The sequence below is a fragment of the Mustelus asterias genome, chromosome 7, assembly GCF_964213995.1.
Source record: "Mustelus asterias chromosome 7, sMusAst1.hap1.1, whole genome shotgun sequence".
Taxonomy (NCBI): domain Eukaryota; kingdom Metazoa; phylum Chordata; class Chondrichthyes; order Carcharhiniformes; family Triakidae; genus Mustelus; species Mustelus asterias.
Window position 1 is genome coordinate 139,096,584 of NC_135807.1, and position 26,932 is coordinate 139,123,515.

The following is a 26,932-nucleotide window of genomic DNA, read 5'->3' on the forward strand; positions in this document are numbered from 1 at the left end:
GGATCTTCTACACATTGGACACAAGGATTTCAACTCTCCTTGTTTCACTTCACTTCCTTTCGGTATCATTTGTTTTGTACCAATACTGCCAGAGGGACACTGACTGAAAATAATCGACACAGATCTAGAATGGAAATGAGAATTCTTCTTATACAGTGAATTGTTGTGGAATGGGCTGTCTGAAAGCCTAGTAGAAGCAAATTCAATTATAACTTAGAAGAGAGAACTGAATAAATACTTGCAGTGGAAAAATAAGCAAGGACGTGGGGAGAAAGCAGGTGCAGTGAGACTAATCAGATAGCTCTTTCAAAGAGCTGGCACAGTCCCAATGGGCCAAATGGCCACCTTCTGTACTCCACAAGTGGACTGGATCATAACCTTGAACCTGAAGAAACAGGAATTAAAAGTGGAGGATATGTGTCATAAAAAGTACAGGAAATAATTTTTAAGAAATACCAACAGGAGTGAAGTGAGCAAAGAAAAGACAGATGTGAAGGGAAAAGTAGAGACAAAAAATTAGTTGCAAAAAAAAAATCAAAATTGGAAGAACAGTGACCTTCCTGTATTTCACACATCTACATCTGAATCAGACATGAGATATAGCTGGCTATTCCAGCACAGTGTAAATCACCAGGAGTTTTTTAATCTGCTATCCTGTCACCCCTCTCTAAAGATGCACAACTGTTAACAGCTGATGACCCAAATTCCACCCGGCACATTGCTGTCTGATTAATTTTAGAATTCTGCCAGTATAAAACTCCTCGTAGACTTGCCAACAACTGATGGTTATTTTGTGGAAATGAGGGAAATTATGCTATTTTATTGGTTCAAACAAAACAGACAAACATAAATAGGGCTAGTGTGCGTGCTGAATAGTAAGGATTAAGTACTAAGTACTGCAACCCATTAACAATTCCCGCACCCTGTACCAATGGGATTGATTAGGCAGTTTGCTGTCAAATGCAACAGGATAAAGCAACTAATCAAACCTAAGTGGAGTGGCTGCAAATCAGCATCCTGCTAAAACAGTGCATCAGTCCATAAAAAATGTATTGCAAGAAATCGGTCCCCAGTGGGCTGTCAAACCGAAACAGTCATCCCACTTATTCATTTCCATTCAGTGCCTGGCCGTATATAATAATCAAAATGAGGAAAGAAAACCTGATGTAATCAAAGTGCCGGGTCAAATAGCACTGCAGTATGTGGTCACAACAGCAACCCCATTGCGAACTGTGGCCAGTGCATTCTCACACACACCCAGAATTTTCCAGATTCAGGGTAGAAATCCAGACTTAGTGAGAAACGTACGTGCCTCTTTGGAAATAAATGTGTGCCTGTGCATGGTGTGTGAATACACGTGTTCGTGCCAGTGTATATGCCAAAGCCACCGTGTGCATCTCTTTGCACGTGCGAACATACTTGTGAGGGTGTGTAGTCAAAATGGTTGTTTTATATACAGGTAATACTTATTCTGTGGGGCTATAATTTTTAGATCAATTGTGTCTTTTGATTAGCCAGTTGTTTGACACAGACAGAAATCCATCACCATGATGATATCTCTGGGGAAAAAGTTACTAAGGAATCCACTGTAACAACAGGACGTAAAATATTGAGCTCAGTTGGCTGGACAGCTGGTTTGTGATGCAGAGCAATGCTAACAGCGCGGGTTCAATTCCTGTACCAGCTGAGGTTATTCATGAAGGCCCCGCCTTCTCAACCTTGCCCTTCGCTGGAGGTGTGGTGATCCTCAGGTTAAATCGCCACCAGTCAGCCTATGGGACAATGGCGGCTTTATCGTCTCCCTCCTTTTTTGAATAATAGGTGATATGTTGGCAGTTTTCCAGTCCTCTAGGACTTTTCTGGGATTCTTGGATAATTACTACCACTATCTCTGTAACTACTTCCTTTAATATCCTGGGATACAATCCATCAGGTCCAAGGGATTTATTGGCCTTTAGCTCCATTAGTTTCCCTAGTACGTTTTCCTCTAGGATAGTTATTGTATTTATTTCCTCCCACTCTTCTGCCAGTTGATTTAGTAGTTTGGAAATATTATTAGTGTTTTCCACTATGAAGACTGACGCAAAGTGTTTGTTTAACTGCTTTGCTATTTTTTGTTTACACCATAATTATTTCCCCAGTCTCATTCTCCAAGAGGCCTATGTTCCCTTTGACCTCTCTTTTTATATATTTAAAGAAGCTTTTGCCATCTATTTTTATATTACTTGCTAGTTTACCCTCAGTTTATCTTCTCCCTTTTGTTTGGTCAACTTTTGTTGGTTTTTAAAACTTTCCCAACTCTCTGGAATACCTCTAATATTTGCCACATTATATATATATCCTTTCAGTTTAATTCTATCCTTAACTTACTTGGTTAACCCTGGTTGATTTATCCCCTTCCTAGAATGCTTCTTCTTCACTGGGATATATCTTTGTTGTGAGTCGTTAAATATTTTCAGACACGTCTGCCATTGCTTATTAACCACCTTTTCTGCTAAACTTCTTTCCCAGTCCACTCCGGCCAACTCTGTCCTCATTCCTTTATAATTACCCTTATTTAATTGAGGAACAGTTATTTCTGACCCAAGTTTCTTACTCTCAAACCGAATGCTAAATTCTACCATGTTATGGTCACTGCTTCCTAGGAGATCTTCTACTCTGACATTGTTTGTTATACCTGCCTTATTACACATTACAAAATCCAAAAGAGCCTAATCCCTGGTTGGATCCACAACATATTGTTCTCGGAAACTGCCCCAAATACCTCTATGAATTCTTCCACATGGGTACCTCTGCCAATTTGAGTTTCCCAATCTACATGAAAATTAAAGAGGGAATCAGGTGATATTACTGTAAATAGGTAGTCTTAGTGATGACACAAATATGTGGCTGGAAACTCATCTTGGGATCAATTATGAGACCAAAGTTCCAAGCAGTGGGTTCAGCCTCAAGCAGTTGCCAAAGAGCAGAATGGAGTCAGTGGCTAGAGGACCAAAGTCAATATGGCTTTGGTTTTCCAAATATTTAGTTAGAAGAAATGTCTGTTCATCCAGTACTGGGTGTCAGACAAGCAATGTGACAATTTTTTAAAAGTTGAGAGAGGCGGAAGTGACGCAGAGCTGGGTGTAAATCATTTGGAAACTGATGCTGTGTTTGCCAATGCTATCAGCAAGGGACAGCATGTAGATATCAAATAGGAAGCGGCCAAAGATAGATCTTTGGGAGACATCAAGCAGGAAGACAAGACATTGCAGGTGCTTTTCTGGTTATGGCGTTATAGATCAGAACTGGGCGAATACAGTCTCAACCAACGGACGACAATGGAGAGGTGTTGAAGGATGGTGTACATAGATCATTAAAATGAAGGGGTGCAGCATACCAGAATGATTCATGAGACTCCAGGAGTTAAATTACAAGGAGAGATTACACAATCTAGGGCTGTATTCCCTGGAATTTAAATAAAGAGGTGATTTGATTGAAATTTTCATGACATTAAGGGGAACTGAAAGGATAATTAGGGAGAAACTATTTCCATTGGTTGGGGAGTATCTAAGCAGCCTAGTCTAAAATTAGCAAACTCTTCCAAGCACAAAAGGTAGAAGTTTGGGATTCTCTTCTGCAAATGCAATTGATACTAGATCAATCGTTCATTTTAAATCTGAGGTTGATAGATTTTTATTAACCAAAGGTGTAAGGGAGAGGAGACAAAGGCAGGTATATGGAGTTAGGTCATAGATCAGCTATGACCTAATTGAATATTAGAAGAGCCTCGGGGCTAAATGACTGACTTGTGTTCCTATGGTATGGTTAACCATGTCAAATAGGAAGAGGCGGGATAGTTTACCTTTGTCACAGCCACACATGCACCCTCTGCACCCTCTCCTTTCCTTCTCCCCTATGTACTCTCGAATGGTACGCTTTGTCTGTATAGCGCGCAAGAAACAATACTTTTCACTGTACATACACATACATGTGACAATAATAAATCAAATCAAAAAACATGATGTAATCTGTGACTTCAATAAGAGCTCTTTCAGTACAGTAACAGGGCCAGGAACTCGATCGGATAGATTCAAACATGGAGTCCTAGGAAACACTGGCATGGATTTAGGAGGCTACAGTACATACGAGGATTTTGGAGAGGAAAAGGAGGTAGGAGGGCAGTAATTTGCAAATTAATTTGCAAATTAATAACCTCATGATGCTCCACTTCTCCAGCTTCCACCCTAAACACGTTAAAGAAGCCATCCCCTACGGACAAGCCCTCCGAATACACAGGATCTGCTCGGATGAGGAGGATCGCAACAGACACCTCCAGACGCTGAAAGATGCCCCCATAAGAACAGGATATGGCGCTCGACTCATCGATCAACAGTTCCGACGCGCCACAGCGAAAAACCGCACCGACCTCCTCAGAAGACAAACACGGGACACAGTGGACAGAGTACCCTTCGTCGTCCAGTACTTCCCCGGAGCGGAGAAGCTACGGCATCTCCTCCAGAGCCTTCAACATGTCATTGATGAAGACGAACATCTCGCCAAGGCCATCCCCACACCCCCACTTCTTGCCTTCAAACAACCGCACAACCTCAAACAGACCATTGTCCGCAGCAAACTACCCAGCCTTCAGGAGGACAGTGACCACGACACCACACAACCCTGCCACAGCAACCTCTGCAAGACGTGCCGGATCATCGACACGGATGCCATCATCTCACGTGAGAACACCATCTACCAGGTACACAGTACCTACTCTTGCAACTCAACCAACATTGTCTACCTGATACGCTGCAGGAAAGGATGTCCCAAGGCATGGTACATTGGGGAAACCATGCAGACGCTACGACAACGGATGAACGAACACCGCTCGACAATCACCAGGCAAGACTGTTCTCTTCCTGTTGGGGAGCACTTCAGCAGTCACGGGCATTCAGCCTTGGATCTTCAGGTAAGCGTTCTCCAAGGCTGCCTTTACGACACACGACAGCACAGAGTCGCTGAACAGAAACTGACAGCCAAGTTCCGCACACATGAGGACGGCCAAAACCGGGATGTTGGATATATGTCACATTATCAGTAACCCCCACAGCTTGTCCCCTGGACTTGCAGAATTTCACTAGCTGTTCTGTCTGGAGACAATACACATCTCTGTAATCTGTGTTTAATGCTCCCTCCACCCACATTATCTGTACCTTTAAGACCTGGCTGGCTGTAGGGATTCGCATTCTAATTAGTATTCTGTAACTTGATTTTGTGTCGCTGTGCACTGTTTGAGGGTACATTTCCACTCCATCTGACGAAGGAGCAGCGCTCCGAAAGCTTATGGTATTTGCTACCAAATAAACCTGTTGGACTTTAACCTGGTGTTGTGAGACTTCTTACTGTAATTTGCAAAGACAGAGGGATCAAAGGTTTTATTTTGAGAGAGGCGTTGATGGCAGATTTGAAGTGGGTCAGAATCTGAGGAGAGAGCTGCTGACAATATCAACTAGCATGGATGGCGGGAAGGGATGATGGGTCATCAGAAGTTTAGCGGGTGAGGGAACAGGAAGTGGCTCTCCTGGACAAGATGAGCTCAAGAGGACACGAGGGAGATGGGAGAGAAACTAGAGAAAGGTGCATGTTCAAAGTTAGGGCAAGAGGAACCCTTAGAGGAGATCGGCAAGGTGAGCTAGCAATATGGAAGGCTGTGGCAGAGGTAGCTGATCAGATTGTCTCAGTTTTAGAGACAAAGCAGACTACAAGCTTCTTCCGCTTGTTGCGGTAAAGGGTGGAGGAGACAGGGGAGGGAAATTTAAAATCCAGTTTGCAGTGGAGAAAAGAAGCCGGGAGTTGTCTTTGCATTCCAGGATAATCCAGTGAGCAGTTTTAGCAGATGGGCATAAGGCCTGATAGTGCTTTATGTCCAGTCAGATCTGGCAGTGAACCAGCTGTCCACACAATCCACTCAAATCTCTTAACCTTGAACTTAAGGGAGTGGAGATGAGGGCCATAACGAGGTGGTGCCAAGGTATAAGAAAGTAATAACTTTAATGGGGACTAGGGCATCAAGGGTGGAGATGAACTATGTTTGACCAGATTGATGAATGGAGAACCAAAGGTCAAACAGTTGGCAGTTTGGAAGTACATTTACAAGTGAAGTAAGAGAGGCTTTGTTCTCCAGAAGTAGACTCAGAAGCAAGTAGGATTCAGAGGTTGTGGTGAAAAGCAATAGAAGGAGGATATCACAGGTTGCCTTATCTGTGATTGACACAATGGGAATAGTGAGGCCACATGAGATTGCAAGGTCAGGAAGTGGCCGTGAATATGGACTGGGGCTTTATTTAAAGGGAGAGATTAAGGGTGGAAACGAGTGAACTCAGAGAAGAGAGAATGTCCGGTGCCTAAATCTCCTGCTGACTGCCTTTGGTGTGTTGTATGTAAGGGATGATGGCGGAGACTTGGTTTATTTAAAAGTAACAGGATTTCAGAGCTTTGATTGCTCATTTACAATGTTTTTGTTAAAAAGATTTCTGGTTTCAACATGCTTCCTTGATGCCTGAGCCATACACAGAGCTACACATTAAAAATGGCTAAAATGAAAGTTTGAAGTTGAGGTGTAGAAAGTCACCCCCAGCTCTCTCGGTAACTACTTCTTTTAATATCCTGAGATGCAATCCATCAGAATAAGGAGAAAGCTCGCATCATTCTGTGATAAGTTAGGCAATAATAATAATTGAACTGCAGAAGTTGAATTTACTGCTGCAATGTGTATAGTTTCATTCTGCCTCTTCTCTCAACATCTTGAAGCACTGCATCAAATGTTTAAGAGTTATTTGATGCTGCATTGAAATGCTGAGAGGTCTTTTTTGCAGCAGCATCCAAGCTTTGAGTCTTCACAGGCCACTGAAGTGCATACTAAGGAACCCCACGAGTGTGCACACATATATATCTTACTGCTGAAGCTAACAAATCTTTATGCTCTTTTTAAGACTTAGCCACCAGCAAGGCAACGATACTAATGTTCTTTCCAAATCTCCAGGCCCACAAATCTCAAATAGGACCAGCTAACAAGCACGACATTTCAGCAAAAATAGAAAACCACAGGCCGTATAGCTTGTGCACCCCAACTGTGAAGGAAATTTGTTTGGGAACCATGGTTAAAATGCTGTTTGTTTGGCAAGGTGAGTTATAGATCCAACGCCTACAGGACAGGAGGAAAGGGGACGGGGGAAGGGAAAATGACAAAGAAAAGTTGTCGAGAATGAGATAAGTAAATAAAGATTAAAATAGATAAGGAATCGGTCCCCTAAAAACTGCTTTTATATCCCAGATTCAGCAGCAATAAGACACAATTGGTGCGTTTACAATTCACAAATACCAATCAGGCAACTAAAGTCAATAACCCCAGCTAGCCTACATTTTAGATACAATCAGAATTTTACAGCATATAGGAGCCAATTAAGACCATCCTGCCTATGCTAGCCTTTTGAAAGAGCTATCCCATTAGTCCCACTCCCTTCCTCTTTCCCCATAGCCAATATTCCCATCCAAGTATATATTCTATTTCCCCTTCACAATTAGTATTGAATCTGCACTTACCACCCTTTCTGAAAATACATTCTCAAACACAACAAAACATTGCCTAAAAAATTCTCATCCTCCCCCTGATTCTTTTGCCAATTATCCTAAATCTGTGACCTCTGGTAAGGAATTACAGAAATACTACTGTTATTTCTAAAAGAGAAAATTATGTTCTAAAGATAATAATTACTGGTTGCAATATCACATTATCAGCAACTCCATAGCAGAAACAATTCCACAGAAGACACACTGCTGTTCCCAAACGCTGCATTCCTATTTCAGGATCACACACACCACACTGTGTCCATTCATGGTACTGTAATCTCAGGGTCTGCTTACAAAACCCCGATGCTTGGCAATGGCTGGCACAGGAAAAACAAAATACTTGCTTTTATGTAGCGCCCTTCTAAGATTTCGCAAAGTCCTATGTAGCCAATGAAGCACTTTTGAAGGAACTGTTGGTTGAAGGATAAATATTGGCCAGAACACTGGATAGAAATTGCATGTTCTTCTTTGAAATAGTTTCATCAGATCTCTTGTATGCTACACATTGAGGCTGGCCACGTGCCTCAATGTGTCATCCAAAAGATGGCACCTCTGGCAGTGTAGCACTCCCTCAGTGTTGCATTGGAAATGTCAGTGCAGATTACATGCAGCTCGACTTGAATCCAGAACCCTATAAATCAGAAAAGCTGGGTATTTTTCTCACATTGCTACTAACTGGCAGAACAAGGTTGGTGCATCAGTTCACTGCCCTCCTCTCCTGTCACTCACTGTGTTCATCCGTCTCTCTCTTTCTCTCTCTTTCCTTCTTGTCTAGTTGTCTCTCTCCCTTTCTCAGGCTGTCAGCCTTGGCCTAGTGTTTGCACTTTTATGGCTCTGTTGCTGTGTTACGCTGACGGCGTCAATATTGCAGGAGAAGCATGTGTGAACATTTTGTCATATCAAGGAGGGAGAAAAGATATCCGTTGTGCCAAACCCAAAATGGTTATTCAGAATAGCATACTTACATTTTATTCTGTCAACAACACTGCATGGATGTACAAATTAGCTTTGAACATTTCAGTAAAACTGAATATATTTGAGTTAATTATGTTACTGACATTTGCTGAAACTGAATGAAACAGGAATAACTGGTGAGAAATTAAAACAGAGAATGGTGAATCTGTGGAACTCTTTGCCGCAGAAGGCTGTGGAGGCCAGGTCATCGAGTGTCTTTAAGACAAAGATAGATAGATTCTTGATCAATAAGGGGATCAGGGGTTATGGGGAAAAGGCAGGAGAATGGGGATGAGAAAAATATCAGCCATGATTGAATGGCGGAGCAGACTCGATGGGCCGAGTGGCCTAATTCTGCTCCTATTTCTTATGGTCTAAATTCCTTGAACCAACACAAGAAAGGAAAGCAGCTGGTTGAAGTGAGAAAATTGCAAACTGTGGCCACATTTGTGAGGAGGTGACAACGTTGGACTGTTACCATCTGAAATACTGTGAACCTGGAAACGTATTAATACATCACACAGCACCTAGGATTTAAAACAGGCAACAATACTTACCAATATACACTCCATTGTCTCCTTAAACTTGTCATTTTTTTCCAAGACTCACTGACACTTTAATATTTAATCAGCAGCTAATGTGAAATACCTGGGCATGAACAAAGTTGCCAACTGGTCTTAGACAGCATACACCCCATTTACCTCTGCAGCACAGCATGGCAACTACAGCACCAACGCGCCATTCAGCCCAACTGGTCTACAGTATATGTTCCACACAAACCTCCTTCCATTCCCCTTTTATTTAGCTCCTCGAATCTCCTCTATTCCTTTCTCTTTCATATGTTCATCAAGCTTCCCCTTAAATACATCAATGCTATTTGCCTCAACAACCCTGGTAGAAGCAAGATCAGTAAGAAGTCTCACAACACCAGGGTTAAAGTCCAACAGGTTTATTTGGTACCAAATAAACCTGTTGGACTTCAACCTGGTGTTGTGAGACTTCTTACTGTGCTTACCCCAGTCCAACGCCGGCATCTCCACATCAGAAGCAAGATCCACATTCTTCCCACAATTGGATAACAACATTTTGCATTTATATATTGCCTTTAACATAATCAAACATTGCAAAGTGCTTCACAGGAGATTTATGGGACAAAATTGGACACCGAGCCACGTAAAGAGATATTGGGCCAAGTGATGAAAGGCTGGGTCAAAATGGTGGGCTTAAAGGAGTGACCCACAGGAGGAGAGGGGGGGTGAGGGGAGAAGGGGAGGGGCAGAGAGGCAGTGGGTCGGAGAGGCGGGGGAAGCGAAAAGAATTCCAGAGTTTCAGGTCCAGGCAGCTGAAGGCACGGTCACCAGTGGCAGAGTGTTTCACATTGAGAATGCTTTATTGAGTGCAGATATTTAGGGGGATTATGAAACCAAAGGAGATTACAGAGAGTGGGAGGGATAAGGCAATGAACTGATTTTTATATTAGAATCATTGAACCCCTACAGTGCAGAAGGAGGCCATTCAGCCCATCAAGGCTGCAACGACAACAATCCCAGTCTGACCTTATCCCTGTAACCCCACGTATCCCCCTGACACGAAGGGGCAATTTAGCGCAGCTAATCAACATAACCCACACATCTTTGGAGTGTGGGAGGAAACTGGAGCACCCGGAGGACACCTGCGCAGATATGGGAGAACGTGCAGACTCCGCACAGACAGTGACCAAGGCCGGAAACCAGGATGAGATTTTTAAATTGTGACATCGCTTGATCAGGAGCCAATCGGTCAGCTAAACAGGGGCCCATGGATAAACAAGACTAGGTACAAGTCACGACACAGGCAGCAATGCAGTGAAGGTCATCAAGTTTTCAGTACCGTCCTGAAGGCCTTTTGAAAATTCAAATTTATTGTACCTACTGCAAAATCCGTGTGTGCTTAAGGCAGGTCAAGCCTGACCTTCCCGTTTGGATTGGCCCAGAGTTTAATAAAGTCAACAGTACATGCTTCCAGGTACATCATTTTTCATGTTAAAAGTTGATGACTTTACACGTGTTCACTATTCAGTCATACTCATCTTTAAAAGACAGATTTAAATTTACATAAAGATATATATCTAGATAGAGACTTTGACATAGATTTTGACCCTGTCCAGCACTGTGGTGTATCCAAACATCTTGGGTCACTAATACAAGAAATGCTTCAGGAGTCAGCAGGGTTGGTAATGGGCCAACAAACAAATTCCAAATTGAGAAGGGAGCCAGGCACGGGTATCTTCTTTCACCCATGTGGCTTCATGCTGTTCCTCCACTTCCCGTGGGCTGTTGGGTGGCCTGTAGTATACCCCCAGCATAGTGATTGCACCTTTCCTGTTTCTGAGGTTCTTACCCAGGTTCTCTCCCCCCACCTTGTCCCCATAATCCTGCACATTCACCATGGCTAATCCCACCTAACCTACACATCTTGGGACACTAAGAGACAGTTTAGCAAGGCCAATCGACCTAACCTGCACGTTTTTGGACTATGGGTGGGAACTGGAGCACCCGGAGGAAACCCACAGTCATAACCAGCGTACCACTTTGCAGATTCTACTGCGCTTGTCTGGCTATGGATTCACCCATTTGTTTTTAATTCACAAGATTGAGAAGTGACCAATATCCTTTTGCTCCTAGATCCCGATTCACTCTTCAATCTTTCTTCCAATGTCTGACACTTTCCATTTGGTTTCATTAACATTTCTGTTTACCCAATTACACATTTAAATTTTTTGGCCGAAAATTACTGAATTATCCATTTCAAATGCTCTGAAGATTATACTTGTGCTAATTATACTGCAGTACAGACAATTATCTGTGACTTGCCAAAAATACTTGCAAGGTCCTTCAGATTTTTCATAACAAAATATAGCAGGGCCATGATAGAGTCCTGCAATACTGGTCATCAGAAGACATATTTAAAGTCATTGGCAAAAGAACCAGGAGATATGAGATTATGTTTTTTAAATGCAGCAAATTATAGTGATTTGGAGTACAATTTGAAAAAGTGTTGGAAGAAGATTCAAGAATAACTTTCAAAAAGAAATTGGATAAACAGTTGAATAACAGAATTGTAAAGGAGACCATTTGGCCCATCACGTCTACACAGTATTCTAACTGCAACCTAACCATTAGGTTAATTCTCTGCAGTGATTCATAGAGAGAAAGAGGGACACAGTGAGAGAAGGTACAGATGTGACACCACTGAGGGTAGTGGGAGGATAGGAGTTCTTCCAGATCTGCAAGAACTGGTTTTAAGATTCTAAAAGATCAATGTGTGCATTGAATTCAGCGTTTTATGTTTGGGATATTGGTCACTATCATGATATTAGAATGCTGACATTTTCTAATTATGTTGGAAATAATGTGACAAGAACCAGAGAGGAGAGGATATTTAAGATAAATTTAAAATGAGAAGGAATTTTATTGAAGCAAATAGGGAAAGGCAGATTCCTCCAGTTGTGGGTCAGTGAGAAGGGGTTGATTTAAAATAGTGAGAGGGAGGAGAGAGGTGAGGGTACATTCCTAGAGTATTTGTGCATTTTTAGTCTTATGTCCTTCTTACAGAATTGTTAGAATATGAATTATTATGCCTTAAGCAGCTGAGGCGAAGAGCAGATGTAGCAGAGAAAGGCACAGGGGATAGGAGAAAGGCCAGTAGGATTTGTTATGGATTTCTGTACCAAAGAGTAGGACAAATAGCCTCCTTCTGTTTTATAAACTTCCAAGGCTGAAATCAGCTGCATCAGCATGAATCAAGATAGAGCCCGATTATTTCCTGGAGCATATGACTATTTCCTGCTGGATACTAAATTTACCAACACAAAGCCAATAATTGTATTAACTAAAATTAGCAATTCATAAAGCAGCATTGTGAACTTGCATTTACATAGCAGCTTATCACATCTCAAAGCACATGCCAGTCAATTCCTTCTGAGGTGGAGTCATTGTCACGTAAGCAAACAATGGCGCCAATTTAGACAAAGCAAGATCCCACAATAATATTAGAATTAGTCTTTTGGTACAGAGCTTTAAGTACTGCTGAAAAAAAAGTAATGTCAAAGCTTTTTGTCTTGCACTCACTCATCAGGGTACTTCCCCCATACACTGGTATTCTTGTGAAGTTCTAATGAGGGCAAGATGAAAAGCTTTAACCTGTCTCTTTTTTCAGCGATACTCAAGTATTAGAATTGTTGGTTAATCGTGTTTGGTGGCACTGGTGAAGACTTTGTTGTTATGCAGAACACTTGGAGAACTCCATTATTATTTTTAGGCAGACAAGCTCTTAGTTTAACACTGTGGACACCAATCACTCTTGCTATCACAGCAAGGTGTCAGCCTAGGTCTTTGCCGTAATCTTGGATTGAGGCTTGAAGCCACAACCCTTTTGGCTCAAGAGTTGAGTATGCTGCCATCTGAGCCAAACTAACATCTCCATCTTTATAATATTACCAATAATAATTGACCATTGCAATGAGGCACCATAGAACATTGAATCTTAGTGCATGATGTGTTTAAGAGTTGTTTTACAGAAAAGCTGTTAAGAAGTTTTTTCTTTAAAAAAAGCATAATTTATTCATGGGTAGGTAAAGCAGGAAAGTTGAATGGAACAGCTGTCAGTCATGGCTCAGTTGGTCTTTTCTTGCCTCTGGGGTGACCTGACAAGGAAAGGTTGGGCCTGTATCCACTGGAGTTCAGAAGAATGAGAGTTGATCTTGTTGCTGGATATAAAATCCTGAGAGAACTAGACAAAGTGGATGCCAAGAGGATGTTTCTCCTTGTGGTGGAGACTTGAATTAGGAAACATGATTTAAAAATAAGGCTCTCCCATTTAAGATGGAGATGAGGAGCCTTTTTACCTCTCAGAAAGTATTTGGTGGGTGTGGAATTCTCTTCCCCAGAGAGTAGTGGAGGCTGGGTCATTGAATATTTTTGAGGCTGAATTAGATGTGATCTTGATTGATGGGGCGGCAGGGAGGGGGCAGAGAGAGAGAGGGACAGGCAGGAATGACAAGTCCACATCACAATCAGATTGGCCATTTTCATACTGAATAGCTAAGCAGGATCGAGGGTCCGAATGGCCGATTCCTGGTCCTAATTCACGTTTGTACTTATGAGTCAGAAAGTTGTGGATTCAAACACCATTCTAGAAGATAAACAAAATACTGGAATCTGGAACAGGGTAAGAAGTCTCACAACACCAGTTCAAGTCCAACAGGTTTATTTGGTAGCACAAGCCACTCGCTTTCGGAGCGCTGCTCCTTCATCAAGTGAGTGGGAGTTCTGTTCACAAACAGGGCACATAAAGACACAAACACAATTTACAAAATAATGGTTGGAATGAGAGTCTCTACAGGTAATCAAGTCTTAAAGGTGCAGACAATGTGAGTGGAGAGAGGGTTAAGCACAGGTTAAAGAGATGTGTATTGTCTCCAGACAGGACAGTTAGTGAGATTTTGCAAGCCCAGGCAAGTCATGGGAGTTACAGATAGTGTGACATGAACCCAAGATCCCGGTTGAGGCTGTCCTCATGTGTGCAGAACTTAGCTATCAGTCTCTGCTCAGCGACACTGCGCTGTCGTGTGTCGTGAAGGCCGCCTCGGATGAACAACGGATGAATGAACACCGCTCGACAATCTCTTCCTGTTGGGGAACACTTCAACGGTCACAGGCATTCGGCCTCTGATCTTCAGGTAAGCGTTCTCCAAGATGGCTTTCAAGGCACACGACAGCGCAGAGTCACTGAGCAGAAACTGATAGCCAAGTTCTGCACACGAGGACGGCCGCAACCGGGATCTTGGGTTCATGTCACACTATCTGTAACCCCCATGACTTGCCTGGGCTTGCAAACTCTCACTGGCTGTCCTGGTTGGAGACAATACACATTTCTTTAACCTGTGTTTAACGCTCTCTCCACTTACATTGTCTGTACCGTTGACACTTGATTACTTGTAAAGACTCGCATTCCAATCATTATTCTGTAAATTGAGTTTGTGTCTTTATATGCCCTGTTTGTGAACAGAACTCCCACTCACCTGACAAAGGAGCAGCGCTCCGAAAGCTAATGGCATTTGCTACCAAATAAACCTGTTGGACTTTAACCTGGTGTTGTGAGACTTCTGTCCTTACTCCAGTCCAACGCTGGCATCTCCACATCTGGAACAGGAACAGAGAATGCTGGAGAAACTCGGCTCTGCCTGGTGTCCTGGCCAACATTCAACCCTCACCAAAGCAACAGATCACCAGGCCACCATCACTCTGTGTTTGCTGCATTATATCAGTGAGTATATTTCCAGCAGCCCCTCTGTGTGTGTGTGGGGGGGGGGGGGGGAGATAGCTGTCAGTGAGGGGGATGGGGGGGGGGAAGAGAGACTGTGAGGATGTGGCAGGCGCTATGCGAGTGCAGCTCCCTGTCTCTGGGTTTGCCGGTGTTGTGTCTGGCACTCACCGCTGTCCAGCAGCTGGCTGTATGTGGGCAGGTTGTCCAAGGACAGTCGGTAACTGTCAAATCGCGGATCCAGCAGCTCCCGCCTCACGCGGAGAGAGCAGTTAGCGGCCGCCATTGCCATTTCCGGCCGTCCCACATTCACTTCCGGCCCGGACGCGGGGCACGCCGGGAGCTGTAGTCCCAGGGAGAGAAAAGTCCCGGCCCCGCCCCGCCCGCACTTTGAGGGACACTGTCCGCGTCGCTCACACTGTCCCGCCCCTAGCCCCGGCTCCGCCCCCCGCCCCTAAACAGACACCGCGCAGCCCTGCCCATAGCCCCGCCCCAACCCCGCCCCTGTACCAGCCCCGGCCCCGCCCCCTCAGGGACGCCGCCCGGCCTCCGTCCGCACTCTCTGGTTTGTTTTGTTTCTGGGTGAGGTCGGGGGACGGTAATGGCGGTGACACAGGCCTCTGCCGCCGCCGCTGGGTCACGCTGACCGGATCCATCCCCCTGTCCCTCAGTAATACTCTCTCTGTGTGAGACTCTCTCTCTCTGCCGCGGGGCCTCCTGTCAGTATTCACTCCGCCCGCCCGGGGCTAACAAGCTGCTTTCCCGGTACCCCGGAACTGCGGAGCGGGGCAGCGGGTGTTCGGGGAGCGGTTTGGCTGCAGCCCCGTCTCCCTGGATCCGGCACAGAGAGGGAGGTGAGAGCTGGAGACACACAAACCCCCGGAGACCCCCGGGCCCGGAGACCCCCGGCGCCGGACACCCCCGGGCCCGGACACCCCCGGGCCCGGACACCCCCGGCGCCGGAGACCCCCGGGCCCGGAGACCTGGAGACCCGGGCCCAGAGCCACTGTACCCCGGGGAGGGAGCTGGAGCCCAGACTGGCTGTCCCCCGGGCAGGGCGGGGGGATTGCAGAGGGAAATGAGAGGGGAGAGGAAGAGGAATAATCTGAGGAGAGAGGGAGAGATTGAGGAAGGGGGGGTGGGTTGCGGGGGGGGAGCTCTGCGGCAAGGGGCGATTCAGATCTATCCCCGGGGTGGGGGAGAGGTGGACAGGGCAATGGGTGACTGAAGATCCACAGTGGTTATCACTGCTGCCTCACAGCGCCAGGGACCCGGGTTCGATTCCCGGCTTGGGTCACTGTCTGTGTGGAGTCTGCACGTTCTCCCCGGGTCTGCATGGGTTTCCTCCCACAGTCTGAAAGACGCACTGGTTAGGGTGCATTGGCCATGCTAAATTCCCCCTCAGTGTACCCGAACAGGCACCGGCATGTGGCAACTAGGGGATTTTCACAGTAACTTCATTGCAGTGTTAATATAAGCCTACTTGTGACAATAAATAAACTTTAAAGTTTAAGGTTGAAGCACCAGAGAGGTGAATGTGACTATAAAGTGAGAGTGTGTGAACTTATCTGCTCCGGCAGGAAGAATAGAAAAGCAACACATTTAAATGCAGAGACTAAAATACTCTTGAGGTGCATCGGGAACTGAGTATCCTGGTACATAAGTCAGGAAAAGTGAATATGCAGGTGGAACAAGTGATTAGGAAGAGAGAATGGGATATAAAAATAGAGAAGTTTTACTTCAGTTGTACTGTGTGTGGATGCAACCACATCAAGAGTACAATTTTGACTACCTTTCAGAAAAAAGAATATAATTGTATTGGAAACAGTTCAGGAAAAGATTCACTTGATTCATTCCTGGGATGAAGGCATGATGGAAAGTTAGGACTGTGCCCATTTGTGTTTAGAAGAATGATTAGTGAAGTTACTTTATTGAAATACAAGATCCTAATTGGACTTGACGGGGTGCATACTGAAAGGTTGTTTCCCGTCGTCAGAGAGACTAGAACCAGGAGACCCAGTTTAATGTAAGGGGTTACCCATTTAAGACTGAAATGAGAAGATTTTTTTTTGTCGAGAGTTAGCTTTGGAATTCTTCCTCGGAGAGAAGTATAGGCTGGGTTGTTTTAATATTCAATTTATTGATCAAGGCTTGAGGGAGGGAGGGGGTGGGTGGGAATAGGTGGAGATGAGACCACAATCAAATCTCATTGAATGGTGGAGAAGGTTCAAGGGGCCAAATGGCCTACTATTTCTTCTGTCCCTGTGTGTGTGCAGGAAAGGAGCTGTGGTGATAGTGAACAGCAGAGTAAGAGAGTCTGGAGTAGGATTGTGTAGGGAGGAAAGAATCTCATTATAGGATTAAATCCTGGCCCTGGCTCAAATCAGTGAATTTCCTACCTAACTTTATCTCCCAGATTGAAGATCTCCAAGCTTTTGTCCTTTTTGAACACTGCAGTTTAGCACTCTGTCCTTGGTATCTGATTTTTCCTCAGTCATTGCCAACATAAAATGTGAAACAGATGCTTTGTGACTTTACAATAGGAGGAAAAAGTACAGATTGTGAATTGTTGGTGTCCTGGCTTCACTTTAAATTGTGGCTACAATTTCTTTCCATCCAGATTCTCTCTGTGTGATGCTTGTATTATTTCTCTCTATGCTGTCACCATTAATACCGGTCTTGGTCTATATAAAAGCAGCCATTATCTCTTTTTAGCTTTTCTCTCTCATTGTTCTGCAAACAATTTTCTTTTTCAAAGATTGGTGAAGGTGAGAGATGTCCTTGCTGGACATGATTAACTGACAGTGCACTTTAGTGGAATTACGCAATTCCTAGCATCAAGATGCGAGGCAACAGCATGGGAAGCCATTCAAACACTAAAGAGCACTGCAGGTATCATGGCTGCCGCTGAGAAATCGTTACAGCTTTGATTGTGCTCAGCACTGAAATTATCAGAACTATCATGGAAAAGTGTGTGATTTTGGTATTTTAGTCATGATGCAGGAGCAATGAATGTTAATTACCAAGCTGTCTCTTGGTGGTTTGCAAATTCTGGGAATGGAACGGACTACAATCTTCTAGACTTCTGATAAATCAGAGTGTTATGACTGTTTAGTCCGGTCTTATTCACAAATGTGGCTATGTTAGATCTCACATCAATTGAAGTGTTACTTAATTGCAAGTTATTGTGAAATGTTATTGCGGCCATGAGTTGGTCATTTGTCTTACTGCAGTGTTTAGTAAATAGAAAATGTCTGGTTTGAAATCTTGCAACTGCAATTTGCTTTGGTATGAATGTAGCTCCTTTAGTTATGTGTTTATCTTCTATAATGTGGTGTGTGTAGGGGAGGTTAAAGGCAGCTAAGCAAGGCATCTATGCAATTATTTCCAGAGTCATTGTTATTTGGGCGGCATGGTGGCACAATGGTTAGCACTGCTGCCTCAGCTCCAGGGACCTGGGTTCAGTTCGATTCTCGGCTTGGGTCACTGTCTGTATGGAGTTTACAAATTCTCCCTGTGTCAGCGTGGGTTTCCTCCAGGTGCTCCGGTTTCCTCCCACAGTCCAAAGATTTGCAGGTTAGGTGCATTGGCCATGCTAAATTGCCTCATAGTGTCCCGTGATGAGTAAGTTAGAGGGATTAGTGGGGTAAATATGTATGGTTGCGGTGATAGGGCCTAAGTGGGATTGTTGTTGGTGCAGACTCATGGCCTCCTTCTGCACTGTAGGGATTCGATGAATAGAGATGTTTATAGGGTGGAACTTGGGCGGTGTGTTGGAGATGTCTATTCTGAAGATAGAAATCGTGGGTAAGATTTTCATTGGTATTCGGGGTGATGTAGGGGAAGATGTCAGTAATGTTAGCAGTGGAAACCAGCAATCTTGATTGAGTTATGGAGTTTGGAACTCTTAAGAGTTGGGGGCATGGGAATTGGATAGCATCTGACCAAGCAAGCATTGAGAGAGAGGGGACTGGATTCGCGGAACTTTTGTACTATTTCTGATTGTTTTTTATCAAAATATTTCAGAACTCAACACCACTGGTCAGTTCATAGAATCCCTACAGTGCCCAAGGAGAGTTGGTACTGACTCTGACAGAGTATCTTACCTGTCTTCTCTCTCCATTCCCCTTCTTGTTATTGTAACTCAAATACTACATGCCTGACGTAATATCATAGAAATCATAGAAACCCTACAGTGCAGAAAGAGGCCATTTGGCCCATCGAGTCTGCACCGACCACAATCCCACCCAGGCCCTACTCCCATATCCCTACACATTTACCCGCTAATCCCTCTAACCTGCGCATCTCAGGACACTAAGGGGCAATTTTAGCATGGCCAATCAACCTAACCCGCACATCTTTGGACTGTGGGAGGAAACCGGAGCACCCGGAGGAAACCCACGCAGACACGAGGAGAATGTGCAAACTCCACACAGACAGTGACCCAAGGCGGGAATCGAATCCAGGTCCCTGGAGCTGTAAAGCAGCAGTGCTAACTACTTTTAAAACCTAGAAAAGATTGACAATGGGGATTTTTACCAAATTGAGATTATTCCATTAGCTCCGCCTCTTTACCCCGAACCCATGTGGCTATCTGCACATTGAAGAACAAGAAACTCAGAATGTGCAGGGAATGTCTTGTGAAAAATAGCTTCACAGCTCCGATCTCTGTGATGCATTCATATCACAGAAATCTCATATTTCAGGGACTTGTGGCCTGTCATGTTTCTAAGCTATTTTTCACAAGACATTCCCTGCACATTCTGAGTTTCTTGTTCTTCAATGTGCAGATAGCCACATGGGTTTGGGGTAAAGAGGCGGAGCTAATGGAATAATCTCAATTTGGGAAAAATCCCCATTGTCAATCTTTTCTAGGTTTATCTGCTCTTCATCATGCTGAATGTGTACCAATAGTGAGAAGTTCAAATATACAAAGCAGGTAGCTGATAACTTTGCTAGGAAGTGTCTGGAGAAATCAAAACAAAACACCTCTTGTTCCTTTCACATTAATAAATGCTGATGTTTTCATGCTTTTGCAGTTACTAGGTTTCCGAAATGAATAAAGACGCCCAGCTCCGAGCAACTATAAACCAGAAATTGATAGAAACAGGAGAACGGGAACGGTGAGACAGTTACAATCTTAAATGTATTTTCCAATGTCTGGATAATTGGGATGTCAATTCTTTCAAGTCTGTCTTTTTTCCCCACAGCCTGAAGGAGTTGCTCCGAGCAAAGCTGACTGAATGCGGATGGAAAGATCAGTTGAAAGCGCACTGTAAAGGTAAACTTTAATTAGGGAATAGGGCTGACTTCAGTTAGCAGGAAACCGTGCAGCTGCAACTCGGAGCGTTTAAATGGGAGAAAAATGATCCACCGTCCTGGGGGTAGAATTGACGACAAACCAATTGACCGTGAATGAGCATTGGGATCATTCCCTCCTCTTATATAGTTTTCAGGACAACAGGTTCGCAAAGTCTGTACATTAAAACACTCTCAGTTCAGCTTCAGTGTCATTTGTGATGCAGCCGAAACCACTGTCCTTAAACCTAACTCGATATTTTTTAATGAAGGAATTAATAGAAGATAAAAAAACCTTTAATTTACTGGTGAAAAATGGAAAATCTGATCAAATATAGAATCACGAGGAATTCTAGAATGCTACAGGACAGTGGGGAGGGGATTCTAGAATGTGGAGATGCCGGTGTTGGACTGGGGTAAACACAGTAAGAGTTTTAACACCAGTCCAACAGGTTTATTTGGTAGCAAATGCCATTAGCTTTCGGAGCGCTGCTCCTTCGTCAGATGGAGTGGATATCTGCTCTCAAACAGGGCATACAGAGTGTCTCTATTCTAGAATGCTACGGGACAATGGAGAGGGGATTCTAGAATGGTATGGGGCAGGGGAGGGGATTCTAGAATGCTACGGGACAGTGGACAGGATTCTAAAATCAGTGGGGACGGGATTCTAGAAAGCTATGGGATGCACCCATTTTGTCAGTTGTCTGAAATAAGCTTGGATAGCTTCAACTTCTTTCCCCGGTCAGTGTAGGTTCACACTCTCGTTTCATCTCCTTAATTTGCAGTCTCTGTGAAAAGTGTTCTCAACTCTGAACACAGGACTCGGGTAACCAGGACATGTTGTTCTGACCCCTTGTCCTGTTTCTGAGCTCTACTGCATGCATGACGGTCTTGCAGAGGATTTGTGCATTCTCCTCTGGTAGCTTTGAAGCGTCGGTCAATCACTGAGCATTGCAGACCATTAATTTAACAGCATTGAGATGGAATTGCTACAAAATAAACAAATGCATTTTTAGCTGACTGAATTACCAACATTGTTTTTTCATGGTGCTTTTCTCCATGGGAGAACAATTGGAAATATCTGTCCCAGTGGCATTGAGCTAACATAATTAAACTGCCTAAGGACAACCCAAAGAAAATGGAGCTGTATCTCTCAAGCAGTTATTTAAGCACTTATCTTCATGGTAACAACAGTGTCTGCAAACTGGCTGATCTGAGTAAAGTGAATTGAGAGTTTCTCAAATCATATAATGGCCTCTTTCGATGCCGTATGATGATTTAGCAAAAACTGCCCAGTTAGTGGCAGATAGTTTAACAAATCCCAGATGTGCAAGGACAGTGCTCCAGCTGTAACGTCCAGTACCCTGGGGTATCTCTCCTCTGCACATTGTCCTCAGGTGCATGGGGCGTAGTTTTAATACTTAAAGTTCTGGGGACAAGTTTGTTGAACTGTCGGAATCAAAGTGTGAGTTTCTATTGCATGTTCTATTAAGGTCTGACATTTTTGCATTTATATATGCATATGGGTATGTGTGTGTATATGTTCTATAATCAATAATATAGTTTAATGTAGAGAAAATATAGAAAGAGGTGATCTCTGATTTTCGGAAATAAGAGAAATGTAGTAGATTGACATAGAAGCATAGAATCCCTACAGTGAAGGAGGAGGCCATTCAGTCCATCAAGTCTGTACTGACCACAATCCCACCCAGGCCCTATCCCATAACCCTACTTATTTACCCTACGAACCCCCTGACACTCAGGGGTAATTTAGCATGGCCAATCCACCTAGCCTACACATCTTTGGACTGTGGGAGGAAACCCACGCAGACACGGGGAAAACATGCAAACTCCACACAGACAGTGACCCAAGCCCGGTATCTGGCTGGTTTTCAGAAATAAGAGAAAAGGAGTGCATTGCAATTGTCAGTAGCTCAGCAGATTCCTAATGTCAGGTTTTGAACTGATTATTTAGCCAGCTGCTTATTTTGATGCAGATGTTTTGTGTCTTGTTCTCTGTCCCAGATTTAAAATTGTTTTTTTTTCCCATTTCTTTCCAGATGTGATCAGGGAAAAGGGGTTGGAGCATGTTACAGTCGATGATTTGGTGGCAGAGATCACTCCAAAAGGGAGAGGTGTGTGTATATGGGATAATTAGTGATTCATCAACTTCAAATGTGAACTTATCTACCCATCTCTGGTCTAGTCTATGGATCTGCTTTGGGATTCATTCATTTGAACTGTTCCAATTAGCTCGGATTTAGCTCAGTTGCCTGGATTGATGCTTAATGATGCAGAGCGACGCCAACAACGTGGGTTCAATTCCCGTACCAGCTGAGGTTATTCATGAAAGTCCCCTCTTCTTAACCTTGCCCCTCGCCTGAAGTGTGGGGATCCTCAGGTTAAATCACCACCAGTCAGCTCTCCCCCTCCAAAGAGAGTAGGCTATGGTCATCTGGGACTATGGCGACTTTACCTTTTAAACTATAAGAGCTAATGTAGGTCAGTAAGAAGATGAGTGAGCAGAATGATGTTCTCGTCAACTCGCGTAATCTTCATTAATCCTCACCAACCTTAAACAGAAATAATATTTTGCATATTGGATATGTAGAAGTTATTTGGTGTCTCATTTTCTGATGATGAAACTTGCCTATTCATTTTATTTGTCTTTTGATTTATCCTGTGCTCTCAGTTGTGGTCTTCACGGTGAATGATGTTGCTGTATACCGAGCTCAGAAGCTCCAGTTTGTGCAGTTTTCCATTGCCCCACCTACCTGTAGCCTGATGCTGACCGCTCCAAAACAACTAATTAGTGAATGCCTCATTCCAGTTTTTCCCCTCAATGTACCCAACATAATATCAAACTGCACCTGTCACCCATCGGGCCACTCTGCTAACCCGGCTGTGTCTCAAAACAGTCTTGTTTAGCTTGCCATGGTCCCTAATCTGTGAGGTAACAGCAAAGTTCGATATTCTTTTATTGGACATGGGCGTCACCGGCTGGGCCAGCATTTATTGCCCATCCCTAGTTGCCCTTGAACTGAGTGGCTTGTGAGGCCATTTCAGAGAGCAGTTGAGAGTCAACTGCATTGCTGTGGCTCTGGAGTCACATGGAGGCCAGATCAGGTAAGGACAGCAGATTCCATCCCTAAAGGACACTAGTGAACCAAACAAATGGGTTTTTCCGACAATAAACAAATGGGTTTTTCCGACAATCAACAATGGTCTCATGGTCATTGGTAGATTCTTAATCCCAGATATTTTTTATTGAATTCAAATTTTGATTTATTATTAACACAAGTATTAACACGTATGAAAAGTATTGTTTCTTGCATGCTACGCAGACAAAGCATACCATTCATAGAGAAGAAAAGGAGAAAGTGCAGAATGTAGTGTTTCAGTCATAGCTAGGGTGTAGAGAAAGATCAGCTTCATGCAATTCCACCATCTGTCCAGAATATTAGCTGAGTTTCTGGATTAATAGTCTAACAATAATACCACTGGGCCATCGCCTCTCCTGAAGCTGATTGTTACTCTTGTGCTGATGTCCAAACTGTTTATGCAAATAGAAACCATACAGATCCCTGCAAAATACCATTGCTCTGCTAATCCACAAAATGTTCATTTATCCACAGTGTTTTGTCAATTTGGCTGTTTTAGTATCGTGTGTTTCATGGCTATAATATTCTCAGGAGCGGAGTTTGGTCATGCTCTCACTACTAATCAGGGTTAAGGCAGAATTTTAAAGATGGATTAATTTTGATTTAACTGTAAAATTTGGAAAGTACTTGTCAAGGTGTAATACAAAAATTGAAAACAAACAGCTTTCCAACAGCACGGAATGGTGGAATAAGATTAGGAGCCTGAAGAGATGGCAGAGGTACGGCAAATGTGGAAGCACGCACCTTGAGAGTACAATGGTTAATTTGGGAGCCAAGGGGCCTTGCTGGAAGAGCAGTAGATCTGACAGATATGAAGATGGTCAACTTGATGTTTGTTATAGTGACTGAGCAGAACAATCTGACAGAGGGACATCTCTTCTGGTGAGAATAGCTGTGTGCGCGCCCCATGCTCCACACCCCGGGCGTGGAACCTCTGTACGCTATCTGAGAGCTCTCTTTCCTCTGGTCTAAGACTGGTTGTTGTTAGCTCCTGGATAAGAAGATCACCTCTCGACCCCTACTTCCCCACAGTCTTTGCATCTGCTTCATTTATACTCTGGATACAACAATCGATCGCTCCACTCCTTGGCCATTCAGAAGTTGTAGCCGATTAGAAATTTGAATTGTGCATTCTTGCTGTAAACATAAATGTTCTGACCGCTTTTATCTAATCATTTCGATAATGCAGACTCCTGGGGTGGAACACAGGAATTTGTTCAGTGCATTACGCTAAATCTGTCCTCTTGTGTCATCATTTCAGCTCTCGTGCCAGACAGTGTGAAGAAGGAGCTTTTGCAGAGGATAAGGACCTTCCTTTCTCAGCATGCCAGTCTCTGAGTTTGGGATCACCACATTTCGTTGCCATTTCTTTGCTGTTTCACAACATGGAGGATATCAGTCCTCAGAGGGTGGCTCCAGAGCCTGGATGAAGCTGAACATAGTTTTATTTTTGTGACAGTTTTTTTTGTGACAATTTTTTTTTAATACATTTATTGTCTTATTTTTTATGTTCCTGAAAGTGATTTGCAAGCAGCTTTTCTACCCACTACTTCTGTCTTTTCCTTGATATGTCAAACTTAATTCAATAAAATTATTTTGAAATGACTATGGTCTTGATCTATGTTTTTGTGAAGTGAGTTTAGATCATGGACTTGCGCATGCAGCAGTCAGTGTTCAGAACAGTTAGTGAATGGAATTTTACAACTGTCACCTCCTACTAATTCAAAGCCCAGCTTCTGTTTCTTTAAGGTTGTGTGGAAGGTGCCGTTTGTACCTTGTGTTGTCCGTGAGCTTGTTGCATCACTCATTCAGAGAACAGCCACGAATTCATCCTCCGTTTGGTTTGGTGAGCATAGAATCCTACAGTGCAGAAAGAGGCCATTCGGCCCATCAAATCTGCGCCAACCACAATCCCACCCAGCCCCTATCCCCATAACTCCATGCATTTACCCCAGCTAGTCCCCCTGACACTAATGGCCAATCCACCTAACCCACAGATCTTTGGACTGTGGGAGGAAACCTGAGCACCCGGAGGAAATCCACACGGACACAGCTGCATGGTCATGAGTTTGAAGGTCCGTCCAGGATATTGGCATCTTACAACTGTAGAGATCTGTCTTCTTGCTCATGTGAGAGCAAAATATATCAGGGCTGCATTTGAAGAGGGAGTGGGGGGATTTTGCGCAACATCACAATAGCAGATGACACTAAGATTGGTGGTATAGTGGACAGTGAAGAAAGTTATCTCCAGTTGCAACGGGATCTTGATCAATTGGGCCAGTGGGCTGACAAATGGCAGATGGAGTTTAATTTAGATAAATGCGAGGTGATGCATTTTGGTAGATTGAACCAGGGCAGGACTTACTCGGTTAATGGTAGGGCATTGGGGAGAGTTACAGAACAAAGAGATCTAGGGGTACATGTTCATAGCTCCTTGAAAGTGGAGTCATAGGTGGACAGAGTGGTGAAGAAGGCATTCGGCATGCTTGGTTTCATCGGTCAGAACATTGAATACAGGAGTTGGAATGTCTTGTTGAAGTTGTACAAGGCAATTTTTTCACACAGAGGGTGGTGAGTGTCTGGAACATGCTGCCAGAGGTAGTAGTAGAGGCGGGTACAATTTTGTCTTTTAATAAGCATTTAGATAATTACATGGGTACGATGGGTATAGAGGGATATGGGCCAAATGCGGACAATTGGGACTAGCTTCGGGGTTTTAAAAAAAAGGGCGGCATGGACAAGTTGGGCCGAAGGGCCTGTTTCCATGCTGTAAACCTCTATGACTATGACCCTATCCCCATGTCTGTGCATTTCCTTCCACACTCCAAAGATGTGCACGTTAGGGCGGATTGCCCAGATTAAATTGCCCCACTGTGTCCCAGGATGTGCAGGTTGGGTAGATTAGCCATAGTAAATGTGTGGGGTTATGGGGATATGACAGAGTTTGAGCCAGGGTAAGATATTCATTTGGAGAGTAGGTGCACACTCAGTGGGCCAAATGGCCTCATTCTGCACTGTAGGGGTTCTATGGATCTAAGGGAGTTCTGGCGTTCTGAGCAATGTTTATCCCTCAGACAAAACCATTAACCAGATTACAAAAACAAAATGCTGTGGATCAGAACATGGGAATTAGGAGTGGCCATTCGGCCCTTTGGGCCTGCTTCATTGAATAAGATCATGGTTGATCTGCTTACTGGAAATCGGAAAAGTAAAAGCTGGAGACACTCAGCAGTTAGGACAATACCTGTGGGGAAAGAAGTGAAATTAATGGTTCAGATTGATGACCTTTTGTCAGAATAGATTTGACTAAAGCTTATCGACCAGAAACTTTAACTCTTGTTTCTACCTCCGCAGATGCTGCCAGACCTGCTGACTAATTGAAGTAATTTCTGTATCTGCCAACAAAATGGCAGATTTGCTGTTAGTGGGATCTTACTGTGTGCAAATTGGCTGCTGTGCTTCCTACGTGACAACAGTGACTGCACTTCAAAGGCATTTAATTTGCTCTGAAGAGCTTTGGGACGCCAGGGGACTGTGCACAATATAGATAATAGATTTTTGCTTTCAATAGGCCGTTATCCTGTGTCTGATTTTAATTGGTTGCCAGA

At 43.8% G+C, this 26,932-nt stretch overlaps 2 protein-coding genes across 3 annotated transcripts in view; one reads left to right on the plus strand and one right to left on the minus strand.

Moving 5' to 3' along the window:
- nudcd1 (NudC domain containing 1) overlaps positions 1-15,188 on the minus strand; it is a 107,260-nt gene extending 92,072 nt beyond the window's left edge. Inside the window, exon 1 of the mRNA XM_078216902.1 lies at positions 15,037-15,188. Within this exon, the coding sequence (XP_078073028.1) occupies positions 15,037-15,157 (121 nt within the window). The 5' untranslated portion in view covers positions 15,158-15,188. The remainder of the gene's footprint in view (positions 1-15,036) is intronic.
- A 205-nt stretch (positions 15,189-15,393) lies between these two features.
- On the plus strand, positions 15,394-24,930 carry eny2 (ENY2 transcription and export complex 2 subunit). 2 transcript variants are annotated; one of them, XM_078216904.1, is made up of 5 exons: positions 15,394-15,430; positions 19,905-19,988; positions 20,076-20,146; positions 22,224-22,298; positions 24,586-24,930. In XM_078216904.1, the coding sequence occupies exons 2-5, from the start codon at positions 19,921-19,923 to the stop codon at positions 24,660-24,662; spliced, it is 291 nt and encodes a 96-aa protein (XP_078073030.1). In that variant the 5' UTR covers positions 15,394-15,430; positions 19,905-19,920; the 3' UTR covers positions 24,663-24,930. The 2 variants fall into 2 exon arrangements, with proteins under 2 accessions (XP_078073030.1, XP_078073029.1); XM_078216903.1 differs by lacking the exon at positions 15,394-15,430 and adding an exon at positions 15,455-15,719.
- Positions 24,931-26,932: the final 2,002 nt, after the last annotated feature.